Here is a 14,464-nt window from a genome sequence, read left to right on the forward strand (position 1 = left end):
ATGATACTCTATGTGATGAAATTATATTGGGTTACAGAGTGTGAACTATATTGGAAGATACCCCCCCCCCCCCCCCCCTTCCTGATCCGAACAAAGTACATGAAGCATTATCCCCGCCCTAAGAAATATACATCTCATTCTCTCACACACACAGCACACACATACACCCTCACACACACCATCATTAGCATATTCCTACAAACCTCAGGGGGAGAGTGTTCCAACGACAATGCTGTAACCATGGTAACAGATTTTTAAACATTTCCTCGCCCAAAAATATTAAGACACAAGAACTGGCTAAAATTTTGAAATATATTAAAATAATTTTCCCTAAATATTTGTTATTAAATGAATAATTACTGGAATTTACATATAAAACTGACTTGAAGTAGATGTAAAAAATAAGAATATTGGTTTCAATTACTTAGTTCATTCGGGTACTTGAGGTTTTATGTTCAATTTAGAGTTCGTTCAGCAATTTCACCGAGTATGGGATAGTGCTATCCCTGAGTCTGTTTGTTCTGAATTTTTTTGCGGAACTTGGGGTCTCTTTCTAAGCCTCATAGAGAGGGCAGTTTCTGGCGCCACTGGCATCAAATGGTGACATGGTCCTGTCGGCTTGTTCAGTTCCTTAGCAAATTGGAGACAAATCATTTGCCGTCGTTCAACAAGGGTACTCAAGTTCAATAAAACGAGAGCATCATCATAGTGAGTGAATTGACATCCAAGGATGATTATCATTGCCCTTTTTTGGATGTTTTCAAGTTTTCGGACATGATCCTTGGTAAGTCCTGGATTCCAGACTGGAACGGCGTATTCGACTGTTGGTCTGATGTAGCAGTTGTAGACTGTCACGAAATCACGAGTGGGGACCTTGTGGTGTTTGAGCAAACGAAGCATATGCATTTTTGCATAAGCTTTCCTCAACATTTCGGTGACTTGTTTGTCCCACTTAAGATTTTGCTGAATGAATACACCAAGGAGTTTCACACATTGCTGCCTTGCTATTTCTCTACCTCCTAGGACAACAGTTGTAGGAAGGGGGGCATTCCTCATGAAGAACACATCCATAGATATACATTTCTGAGGATTTAGTCTCATCTGGTTACGTTGAGCCCAATCTCTCAACGATGATAAAGCTTCCTGGATAATGGAATTATCCAGTCGGCTGCGACACTCCAGGAGAGTTAGGTCATCAACGTATTTGTACCTTCGAAAAGGGTCGACAATGTCTAAAGAAGCATCATTGATAATGGCCAAAAACACCATGGGGCCAAGTTTTGTGCCTTGGGGGAGACCAGCAGAGACTGCGGACCAGTCACAAACGGCTGTGTTGTACCTCACACACTGTCGTCTACCCTGTAGAAAGTTCGCTATCCAACGCACAAGGGATGGGTCAACACCGAGAGACAGGAGCTTCATGACGGCTACGTTTTGATCGATGCGGTCAAATGCTTTGCTAAAGTCAGTTAATATCAATGTAGATACAGTTTTGGGTTTATCCGAGTTCAGACACAGATGGTGAAGGATGTCAACAAGACAATGGACCGTAGATAGACCTTTCCTGTTTCCAAATTGTTTAGGGTCAAGATACGGATTCATATCCTGCATTGTCCATTTAGCAATGAAGCTCTCTGCTACCTTGGCGAATTGATCCGTCAGGGATATTGGTCGGATCGCTTCAAGAGTAGCAGGGGTTGACTTCGGAACTGGCACGACAGTAGCTCGCTTCCACTGCCAAGGGAGGCAGCCGCTTTGATATGATGAGTTAAGAATTTTCGTCAACGGTACACACAGTTCCAGAGCAAACTCCTTTATCAGGCGTCCAGATATTCCATCTGGGCCAGAAGCTTTAGAAGGGTTAACAGCTTTGAGTTCTCTGAAAACTTCCCATGGCTCTAGCAACGGGCATGGACGTGTAGGTAAGTATGAAGGTAACTTGGTTCTGTCTAAGGGGGGGGGGGGTGTCACTGGCAACACCAATAAAGTGTTCGTTGATTCTATTCGCGATGGCAACGTGATCATCATTGTCCATATCTGGTATGTTGATCCTGATGCCTTGTTGTTTACCAGTCGTCATATTGCGTATCCCCCTATACCAGCCAGCAGGATCACTTTTCTTCAGATGTTGGATTCTTTCCGAGTAATATAAACGTTTGGCATCTTTTATCTCCCGTTTTATCTTGTTGCTCCAATAGCGAGAGAGAGTATCATTTCCATCACTGAATGCCACTTGACGTTTACGTATCATCGCTTTGATTTCTGGATTCATCCACGGTTTGTCGGCTATATGACACTTGACAGAACGAACAGGAAAATATGTGTCAATTGCAGTATTAAGCGTAGTGTAAAATATATTACACTGCTCACTGGCGTCATCTGATTTATTCAGTTCGGTCCAGTCGTGTTCACACAACCATCTACCAAAAGCCCGGATGCTGCTGTCCTTCATTGGTCTTTTCGTTTTAACAAATGTTTTGTTTGGTGGGGGATGCGAATCACGGGGCCTCCATACCACGGTTGAGTGATCGCTGCTGCCAATAGGAGCACGGATTTCGACGTCTTCATAAAGCGGGGCTATGTTGGTCACTATCTTGTCCAAGGTATTAACTCCCCTTGTTGGCTTATTAACAACCTGGGAGAATTTTTTGTTCAGAAGTAATTGATCAACATTAAGTTGGTTGAAATCCCCCAAGACTACAAAAGCAGCATTACGGTGATCTGTAAGGACTTTGTCTATTGTACTCTCGATGTGGTCGATCATCCTTTGTGCTATTACTTGATCTTGCTTTGGGTAGTAGATTACGGCGATGTAAATCTCTGTTACACAGCGAGGGAGGCGAGCTGGTCGCACTTTTACCCAGATTACCTCAAGTTCGTTTGGGACGTTGGTGTCTGGTACATGATTCATGTTCATATTATTCTTCACATAAATAGCAACTCCTCCGGTTTGATTAACCCTTGCCTTTGATATCACATTATAACCTGGGATTGATACATATTCTAGGGGCATATCATCTTTGTACCAAGTCTCAGTCACAGCCACAATGTCATAATTATTGTCGGTTACAACAGCTTCAAATTCGTCAAATTTATTTTTTAATGATCTCACATTAGCCAGAAGAAATTAAGGCAATATGACTGGGTATTTACTTGTTCTTGTAGGTATTTTTGTTAAGTTCGCCTTGTTTACAACTCGTTTGGTTTCTGTTTTCACTTACAAATGGACATAGTTCATTTGTTTTGTGCCTGAGATACATGATTTGGATGTCTAAGCCATGGTTTGGAAGGTAAAACAATACATTTGAACAAGTTGAAATTACATTCAGTGGTCAGGTGTGTCCAAAAATCCAAGATGGCTTCCCAAAATGGAGTCTGAACTGATTACTCTTAGCGAAAAATTACCATACTTCATTAAAAATCCACTTAAGAGATATGATTGTGGTGTCTTTACTTTCGTTTAAAGCGGTGGGGGCGATGGAAATGTTAATAAAGCCTCAAAACGAAAACTAAAGAATATTGGTCTTGTGATTAAAGTCTGTCCAATTATCAACAGCAATTTTTTTTTTTTTTGGGGGGGGGTCGATTTCCTAGCCCTCCTGGCCACACCCACCACCAACGACCAGCCAGACGCACTTTTCAATAGTAAGAGGCATGCATACTATATTGATATGAAAATGAAAATTCGTCGCACGCACCACGAACCGTCCTCTCTGCGCACTTCGATGTGAAAGTTAGTTTTACAGAAAACGCATTTAAAGAAAAGCTTTTCTAAAACCAGCAATGAGTGCACCTACAAGGAGAGAACACTATGTACCGGCGTCTTCGTTGGATAGTTCTGGTTCCAAAGTTTCATTCCGTATCTTTATATTTTCTTGAAGTGAATTATTTACGCCACAGTGGGCAACGTAACAGAGAGGACGGTTCGTGGAAAAGATACAGTGCGCTATCGCGCCTCGCGATTTCATCACGAACCATCCGCTCTGTTACGATGCCCACTATGGCGTAAATAATTCACTTCAAGAAAATATGAAGATATACGAGATGAAAGTTTGCAACCTGAACTATCCAATGTAATATAATTTGCTCTACTTGTAGGTACACTTATTGCTGGTGTTAGAAAAGCTTTCCTTTAAACTGCGTTCTCTGCCAAACGAAGTTTCGCATTGAAGTGCGCACTGAGAGGACAGTTCGTGGTGCGTGCGACGAATTGGTAGCCTTTTACGCCGCTGGCTTCCGGGCTAATATTAGAATGATAAAATGATAACAGATCTACTAATGGTAGAAATTATATTCGCGATAATGATAATTACGTTCAATAATGTTTAGAAATTTCAATAAAAACCCCATAATTTATCTTTCATAGAACGCATTTTAAGAGTGATTATACTTGGTCGAATTACAATGAGAGTCTTTTTGAAAGTGAACGCTGCATTCATCAGCAAGTTCAGAATGGATGGCGGAAATTACCTTGTACGTCTTACCTCAGATTTGCATGTGAAAAACCATCACGTGAGTACAAGTGGGGCATTTTATCAAGTTCTCATAGCCTACCATTTGGAAGGGGCAATGATTGAATATGATTCGTGACAAAACATTGAACTATAAATATTAAACTATAATATTGTTTATTATTCAAGATGATGATGATGATGAATGTATTAGGTGAGATATAATATCAAAACAGTTCTCATAGTACGTTAACTTAGTAAACGAACTTGTTGTAAAGGAAATAGGAACGGAACATGTTGGATAAGACCGACTGGAAAGTAGTCGAACATTGAGGTGGGCCTTTCGACAGTTTACAGTGCAAACATACTTTCTTCAACATTGTAGTACAAATGAGATGCAGATTGATATATGGACATGTTCAACACCATAAGTCATTGGTATTATTTAAGATAAAGAAAATTAAAAGTGGAGAAAATTTATGCTTGCATTGACTTGTGTCCTTCATATCCGCCACCTTATTTAGGAGATAAAGAAAATTAAAAGTGGAGAAAATTTATGCTTGCATTAACTTGTGTCCTTCATGTCCACCACCTTATTTAGGGCATGTTAGTCAAACTATCGTCATTTTTTTTTATTTGTTCTTATTGTACAAAGATCGTTTCGAAGTGAGGACAGAAAAGACGAATCCAGGAGTGGCAAAATTCTCATGTTCCTACACCACAGCATGGAGTCTCGGTCTTCTACCCAATTATGTAAAGGCAGCTGTAGGAATGCTCAAGGAAGATCACTTGATTAATCATACAAGCTCTAATTCATCACGAAATTCTGTCACCTCTTATTTCTACGAGAACATAGAGAACATCGAGCGAGAAGAACCAATTTACTGCTTTGTCGGGAATCCTGAAGAATCATCAGGGTTTGCTTCCATACGCGTGCCCACAGGAGATTTCTTTGGTATGCAGTTGAGCCGCAGTTTCCCCATTCTTAGAAATATTTGGTATTCAAAGCAATGTCATCATGACCTGAACTATATCCCCCTTTGTTTTCAGTGACTAATTGTAGCGTAGTTTTCATGGGTTTTTGCTATTCCGGTAAATGTAAAACTAGAAAATATGATTTATTTATAAAGCCCAACGGAACTTAACGTGATTATTTCAGTTATGATTATTTCTGAAAAATTCAAAGATTGGGGTAGAATATTGCCGTCATCACGCGAATCTTATTTTGTTTGCGTTCAGGTGATTTTTGTTATCAGTCTCTATTTCATGACTTATTGTGTTTACGTTATTGAAACAAAATGGTAAGAAAGCGTCTTAATTATCTAGATAACAGGTGAAAATTATGCCACGTTAAATGATGTCATATACTGCCCATCATTTTGAACTTTCTTACAAATAGCGATGTATTGGGCTCATTATACAAAGTTTCTTTAAAACAATATGAAGGAGAAAGGTTTTTCTAATAAAGTAATCTATTTTTTTTTTTTTGGGGGGGGGGGTCTCCTATGAAACATGATAATACATTATATAGATATTGACTAATGGGGTGTATAATATAAACATTTCCCGAGGGGTTATATTTTCCCGAAGCGCGCAGCGCTGAGGGAAAATATGATCACGAGGGAAAATATTAATCCTTTAGGTGGTCCAAAGAATTTTTTTTACACATCCCATCAGTCAATATCTGTTATATTAGATAGCCTCTAATGATGAAGATAAAGTTAGGCCTAACGATGCGTGCAGCGCAGTGATTGATTGAACTGGTATTGATTGAACGTTGGATCTTGATCTATAGATATCTAAGTAACGTTAGTCTAACGCAGTGAATGACCCTTTTCTATTCAAATCAACTTTGTTTAGGCCTAGCCCTAGATCTAAATCTAAGTTCGAGCCCAGTCCAGGTCCAGGACCCAAGGCAGGCCGATAATGCATGGTAACATCTAATCCACAAGAGGGCGCCATACACGTAGAAAAATATATTCATGGACCGGTTGGTCAATATATTCATCGAAGGTGGACCGGCTGGGAAAATACATTGATTTCGATCATATCACGTGAGGCGTTATGGACCAATCGCACTTGGCTATCCGTCTTGGCTATCTAATATACCAAATATTCTCTCTTTTTGGTTATATATATTATTTTGGTAAATCAGGCTCGATATTTGTCATGAACAAATAAATATAATTTATATCTTGATGCGTGCTCACATATAAACTTAAATTTTCAGTGATTTATAGCCAAAAGTATTACAACGAATGTTCCTTCGATATTTTATTTTGATCGTTGGGGATGAAAGGGGAATTAATTGCAATTCAGTGTTGTACATTTCAATGAAATATAATACTTTGAAATTATTTTTAATGTTATCGAATTTGCAGCTTTACCTAATTATACTGGTACACCAAAAATAATCGAATCCGGATACTACCATGCTGTAGTCACATGGAGGCAATGGAACCCACAATTTGATACTGGAGATGGACCTATTGTCGGCTACAAGATATACGTCCGGTCTGACTCTGAAGATGTATTGGACGAGAAGGTTCTGCCGCCAGGAGTAGCCAATAGTTCAGAAAGTGTTGTTTCGAAGAGTTTTGCACAAAATGCCACAGACATGGTAACATATAACGTCACCAAACTGGAAGCAGGATCGATATATGCTATTCAGATTGCAGCAATCCGAGATGGCATCAAGGGTGAAGGAGAAAAAGGACCACCTCAGAATTTTACAACAAAAAGTCGTAGGTTCCAAATATTCAAATTCAAATAAAACATTTATTTTCTTCCATTTCAGTACATTTTTTCATAACATAAATTCATACATAAATCAATTTGTTATATAAACAAAATATATATATATAAATATGTACATATTAGGTTTAAGGAAGAAGGCGTATACCCTAAAAGCTGAGGCTTGTGGCGGGATACGCCTGTAGACAAAAATACAATACACAATACCAAGAAAAAGGGCAGAGAAAAGAAAAAAGAAAACAAAGAAAATGAAAGTGAACAAGAGAGGGAGACGTGAGCGGGGAGGCGGGCATGACTTACGAAATAAAATAGAATGCTCAACAAAATATCAGTGGGGGCAAAGTATAAATGCCGCAACAACAATTTGTCCATGGTTCATGTTAGAAGTCAAAGAAAACGTAAGAAGGGAGAAATATTTATATATATAACGACAGAAGCATTTTTTTCATTTTATATTTAAAGCTGATTGTCGACAAAGATTTTTTTATGTAATCCGGAATTTCATTCCATATTTTTGGGCCAGTATAACGAATGTTGTGTTGGAAGATTATTTTTCTATGTTTGGGAATGAATATTTGATTATTTGAACGGGTATCAAAATGATGTATGTTGGAAACATGTGTAAATGAATCACGAAATTTTTGTGGAATTTGAGAATTTAAACATCTGTAGAGAAAATGACATTGTTGAAGTTTGTTGATGTCTTCTAGTTTCAACAATTTTAGGGATGAAACAAATTCGTGGTATTTGCTGGTGGTATACTGACGTCTGGAGAAATAATACGTACAATTTTATTTTGAAGGGAACATAATTTTTTAAGATGGGTTTGATATGTGTTAGCCCAGACTAAATTACAGTAATAAAAATATGGCAGGATTAAAGAGCAATACAATGTACGTAATACAGTTTTAGGCAAGTAAAAACTAAGACGATATTTATTCCAATATTTTTTGCAACTTTGTTCTCAATTTCATTTATGTGATGTATCCATGTTAAATTACTATCAATGATAACGCCAAGAAACCTAGTATTTTCAACTCTGGGAATTATTTGATTGTTAAGCTTCACCACTACATGATTAAGATCAATACGCTTTGTGGAGTTACGGAATATAATGTAGTTGCATTTCTTATAGTTAATGGTAAGCTTGTTCGCACAAAACCATTTACAAACATTTGTTAGTTCAGTATTTACAGTTTCACATAAGTGATAAAGATTTTTTATCAGAATAAACAATATTGGTATCGTCAGCATACATAATAAAGGAAAGGAGATTTGACGAACGATAAATGTCATTAATAAATAAAATAAACAAAAGTGGGCCAAGTAATGACCCTTGCGGTACTCCACATTCAATTGTCCTAAGTTCAGACTGAATGGAGTTATAAATGGTGCATTGTTTACGATTTGAGAGGTAACTAGAAAAAAGGTCGAGGGCAGTTCCACGAATACCATAGTTATCTAGTTTTGATAAAAGTATTTTATGATTAATAGTGTCAAACGCTTTTGACAAGTCAATAAATATCCCTATTGCAAATGAGTCGTGCTCAAAGGAGTCAATTACTGTATTTGTTAATTCAAGAAGAGCTAGTTCTGTTGAGTGGTCACTACGAAATCCGTATTGAGATTCAAAAAGACACTTGTTATTTTCAAGAAAACTATACGCCCTTTTATAAATGATCTTTTCCAATATTTTAGAAAAAAACAGAAAGCACTGATATGGGCCTATAATTACCAATTTGCTCTTTGTCACCAGTTTTAAATATTGGAGAAACTCGAGCAACTTTCATTTTGTCAGGAAATACCCCAGAGGTTAACGATAAATTGAATATATGACATAAAGGTTCGCTTATTAGTTCGATTACAAGTTTAACAATCTTAGGTGAGCATTCATCAAGACCCGGAGTTTTGTTGTTATCGAAACGCATGACAATGTTACATATTTCACGTTGGCTTACTGGATTTAAAAACAAAGATTTTGAATTTGGTTCAGATAGACAAGTTCTGAAATCTGTATCATTTTGAGGAGTGATATTGGCTAACTTTGGCCTATTTCAACGAAAAAATCATTAAAAGTATTTGCTATTTGGTACGGGTCTGTCGACCGACCTTCATCACAAACTATAGTGTTGGAGGTTGATTTTCTTCTTTTATTTAATATTGACTTGATCATTTGCCATGTACGGTTTATATTATTTTTGTATTCTTCAAATTTGGATTTATAATAATGTTTTTTAGCCTGCCGTTTCAAATAGTTCACTTGTTTAAGAGAATCCTTGTATTGACTTTCATTTCTAACTGTTGGTTTATGGATATATTTTTTATATAGATTGTTTTTATGTCGAATAGATTGAAGCAAACCATCGGTCATCCAACATTTCAGTTTAATTTTCTTACTGGGTGTTTTTTTTTATGGAAAATTGTTATTATACAATGTAGTAAATTTAGTTATGAATATGTCATATGATTGATTAGCATCCTGCATATTAAAAATTTCGTCCCAATTTGAATTTTCGATTTGATTTTTAAATTTCGCAATATTTTGTGTTGTAAAAGATCTACGGAGTACGTTATGACTTGCCGATTTAGTTTTACTAACATTCATGTAAGTTACATGAAATATTGGCAAGTGATCTGACACGTCAGAGTATATCACTCCAGCTTTAGTATCTAAGTCAAATTGATTTTCAGAAAATTATCTAAAAGGGTGGCACTTGTCTTAGTAATTCTTGTGGGCCTGTGAATTATAGGGAGAAAAAAATTACTGAAAAGACAGTTCACAAAGTTCTTAGATTGAGAATTTGAGTTGTGTTTTAAAATATCTATGTTTAAGTCGCCCGTCAAAAATACCCTTTTATTTTCCCTGGAAAGACGGATCAAAAGGCTATCAAACTCCTCAATAAATGAATTAACGTCCAACGATGGGGCTCTATACAAGGTTCCTACAATTATATTTTTCCCTGAGCACTGTTCCAGTTCGATGAATAAAGAATCGCATGTTGCTTCGCTTAAATTAAGGTCAGTGCGTACTAAGAAATTAAAAGAATCATGATATACATTCCAACTCCACCACCTCTGGAATATTTCCTATTATTGCAAACGAACGAGTAGTTAGGCATATAAACAAGAGGACTTTCGAATCTTAGCCAGGTTTCGGATATGGCAATTATATCAAATGTAAATTTCAAAGAGTTAAGACAGCTTGAAATGTCATCAAAAGAATTCAAAAGACTTCTAGCATTAAAGTGAATGCTTGAAAATTTACCGCCGCTCGGGACACCAATATTTTCAAAGTTTGCATTAAATTCTTCATAACAATAGTACCGAGAGTCATTTGAACTCTCAGTATAGAACTGGAAGTCCGGGTCAACATCGTCATTTGGGACAATGCTTTCATGTGCTAAAAAAGGATCAAAATGTAAATGAGAAATTCTATCAAAATTGTCTTCTAAGCGTTCATCAGCCGATATTACGTCATCGAGCTCGTTATCATTCAACTGGTTGAAAGGAAATAAGTGTTCAAGACAGTGTTTACAACAAGAAAAATATTCGTTCCAGTCATGGCTCCGACACATTTGCTTACACATGTAACAATATATTCGATTATGTACTAGGTCACTAGATTCATGTATAGGTTCACTCGTCATCGAAGTAAAATTTCGTCGCTTTATCATGTAGGAATTTCAATCCAGACTGATACCTAATTTGACAAATGTCATTAAAGTACATTAGGTTATATGCTTTGTGTATTGTAGTTTTGGCTATGGGAAAGATAACAAAACCTGTGCAAATTGTTGTTGCAAATTGAATGAGTACAAACAAAATGAATACATACTGAACGTCAATTGAACGTCGTTTGATATAAACGGGAGAGTCATGCCCACAAAAAAGTTGGAGAAAGAAAATAAAGTTGGCAGAAAAGGAAATATGTGAAGAATAAATTGCCCTTGTAATTAAGCTTATTTTGTACAAAATTATACACATCATGGGTATAAAACCGATATAAAAATCCATCACATAACCACTATAAGGAGCCAATTTTAAGGCAAAAAATAATTAAGTGGATGCGTCTGCATCAATACGCAATATTATTCAAATAAATTGTTTGGATGCTATCATATCTCTTTTCCAAATCCTCCCCACCCCCCCCCCCTCCCCCATATCATGCATATAGGTCTGTAAGCTCTGGTCAGCAAATTCCACTTTTCAGCTAGATTTTCTGTTTATATATGTGTTTGTTCATGAACATTCATTTTCTTCTATGTCCGCAAAGTTTCATTTTCCGGCATAAATTCAAAGAAGATCAATCTGAGATAAGAAAATATTAATGCGTACTTATTAGTTCCTTTTTTACTTATTATTACAGCAGGAGGCATAATTATGTCCAAAAACCAAAGCGTGCAGTGGGATACGCTAACAATTAGACAATAGACTAACTACAATTCGAGGAAAGATAGAAGGAATAGGAGAATATGTGCCGTCATTCCTCCTGTCTTACATTCATCCCTTCTCTGCCTGTCCTAAATAGTCCACATCTTGTTTATATAACGTAGCAAAGTTGATTTTTTTATTGATTGATCTATTGAATCCTCTATTTATTCACGGTAAATCACAATTCAGGGGCCGTGCAAACAAACAGAAACACAAATCTTGCATAATAATACATAATATACAAATATTAAAAAAATATAATTACTGATAATACAATAAGCAAACAAGTTAGAAAATGATTTGGCATTAATGAAGTCGAGACATAAAGATATGGCATTCTTTAGATTGCAAAGTTGTTTCGTATTAATATAGATAAAATCGATAAAAAAATATCGTAGCGTAACATATATCTTTATGGAAAGTAAGTTTACATACGGTAAGCAGAACTCATGTTTTTTTTCTGTTGTGGCATAGTTCATAAAATAAAACATACATAATGGGATACAAATTAAGTCTTTGGTTCGATTAATAAATAAAATACTTACAGTGTCAATATATCAAGGCATGTTATCCTGCTATGCTATATTTTCCACTGAGCACCAATGTTTATATTTAATCAATATTTTTTTACAATTTATTTGTAACACCGTTCATGTCAATTTGTAGGATAATGTAATGACATCTATCCCATTGCCCTATTCTTTATCTTCAGACATTTTTCTCTAATAAGCTTTGTCCACTTGCAATAATATCATTATTTTGGAAGAGATTTTGAAAATAATGGTAATCTTCTCATTAAATTAAATAAAAGTATAAGTTATACTCAAGTCTTACATTCATACTGTCTCTATAATTTGATCGCTATTCAGTCCCTGTGACATCTACCGTATCCAGTACTCCACAAGATTTGACTACCAAGGCTATTGCTGCGGATGGCCATGATAAGAGCCTGGATGATATGACGTTTGAGCATGTAGAGCCTGGAGGACAAACTAGTAGTTCCATGGCAACGGTTGCTGGTGGAGTTGTGGGCATTATTATCGTCATTTTGATCATAATTATAGTTATCATCTTATTCAAACAAAGAAGGTTAGTGATAATTATGTTATGTAATTCTACTTACAAAGAAATAGTCACCGTCACGGTTGTCATGGTTGTCAATGGAATCATGAGATTATCCCCACAATTTCGGAATAATGCTTTCCGTAATCAAAAGTGCAAGCCCTTTAACGAATGTACACATAACCAAGGAAATTCGGGCGCTAAATCATTTCTTTATTTTCTTTGTATTTCTTTTCATCTAATTCAGCTCGCTTAATTGCATCTCGTTTTCAATTTTTAAAAAGCTGTATTTTTCATTTTTAACGATGTTATGATGGTCATCATTTCATTAAATGGAATAACCATATCTCACTTCATTGAATTTACTTGATCTTTTGTTACCTTTTGCTTCATATATTACTTTTACCTTATGGAAAAGTATATATTGTACCGATCACAAATTATATTGTTTGTATAAGTTTTATTTGCAAATGTAATTGTAATTATCTACGACCATATTTACAATATTTTTGTGTTCTGTTGAAAATGAAATAAATCAATTTGAATTCGCATTCACGATTAAAATCCAAAGTACAGGAAGATTATAGTGTCTATTTTTTTTACAGAAAAGTAAATCCGTCTAAGACCGTTCACGAAGAACAAGAAACGTCGATTGATTTTGAAGACACAGCGTTAGATGGAGGTAAGCATTTATTGCTATCAGTATCACTGGTGCGCTTTCGAAGTCAAAAGGAAGTCACCAAATTCATGAATCTGCTCAGATCTTGATTCCCTTATAACGGTTATGGTTGAATTTCAAAAGTATGAAAAATAAAAGTTTTAATGGCAGACAATGGGATGTAATATTTTTGTTTTGATTCTCTTTAATTGATTGAATTTGTAGCTAATTTGATCGAATTTTATTTTATTTCATTAATACAATTTGATATAATTTCCTTCAATCAAAATAACTACTTGTTTCTATTATGTTTGAATGTGTATGTTTGCGTAGGGGTTGATCCAGGATTTTCAAAGGGGGGGGGGGGCACATTTTCCCGATGAAAATTTGACTACCCCTCCCCCCCAAATAAAAGGGTTTTCAATCAAAGATGGAGTACATTTAACCCGCGAAAATTATGACAGGCCAAAAAAGGGTCATCACTTTTAAAATGGGGGGGGGGGGAAGCACACTAGTGTTTTAGCGGCATTTTAACATTACAAATTATAATTGGGGGGTGCACGAGCCGACTGTGCCTCCCCCCCCCCCTTGGAATCACCAGCGGTTTGCCTGTTCTGCGGTGACCCCTTTTCAAAAATGGTCTCTGTCATAATATGATAATAATAATTATATATAGCACTTATAAGGCTCCGATTTATCTAGTTTCCTATCCAATGGCTCACTATATATTAATAGAATTAAATGATCTTCTCAGGAATTGAGTACTTGGAGCAATACCGCGTTAGACCAAACTCTTCAGTGACTTCGTTCTTTATAGATACATTCTTAGGTCCAGATTTTAAAAAATGTGCTCAGAAAAAGTGCTTTAGGCATTTTGTGTTAATGCTGATTTATCAATTGTTTTAAGGTAATTCAGGGGTGCTGAACCCAAAAATGCTGTTTGCCAAACTTGATTCCGACGTTTTCACCCTCAAATCGGCAAAAAACAAAATGGCGGCATTTTTAATGCAGTTTCCCATATTAAACGATTTTTATGGGTGATTGTATTTAAAAAATTGGGATCTATGCGTTATTTTTGATACCCAGGGTTGCAAACACAATGTGTCCG

The 14,464-nt window shown here is 36.2% G+C and overlaps 1 protein-coding gene across 1 annotated transcript; it reads left to right on the forward strand.

Moving 5' to 3' along the window:
- The first annotated feature begins 1,267 nt into the window (after positions 1–1,267).
- On the forward strand, positions 1,268–12,954 carry LOC121423523. Its single transcript, XM_041618875.1, has 5 exons — positions 1,268–1,277; positions 5,323–5,406; positions 6,833–7,195; positions 12,506–12,663; positions 12,946–12,954. The coding sequence occupies exons 1-5, from the start codon at positions 1,268–1,270 to the stop codon at positions 12,952–12,954; spliced, it is 624 nt and encodes a 207-aa protein (XP_041474809.1).
- The last annotated feature ends 1,510 nt before the right edge of the window (positions 12,955–14,464 follow it).

Source organism: Lytechinus variegatus, chromosome 11, assembly GCF_018143015.1.
Source record: "Lytechinus variegatus isolate NC3 chromosome 11, Lvar_3.0, whole genome shotgun sequence".
NCBI lineage: Eukaryota > Metazoa > Echinodermata > Echinoidea > Temnopleuroida > Toxopneustidae > Lytechinus > Lytechinus variegatus.

What these genes read in the sequence shown, in the direction of transcription:
- LOC121423523 (XM_041618875.1), top strand. An exon ending in GCCCACAGGAGATTTCTTTG is followed by an intron (nt 5,407 to 6,832) that starts GTATGCAGTTGA and finishes TCGAATTTGCAG; the next exon opens with CTTTACCTAATTATACTGGT. An exon ending in GAATTTTACAACAAAAAGTC is followed by an intron (nt 7,196 to 12,505) that starts GTAGGTTCCAAA and finishes ATCGCTATTCAG; the next exon opens with TCCCTGTGACATCTACCGTA.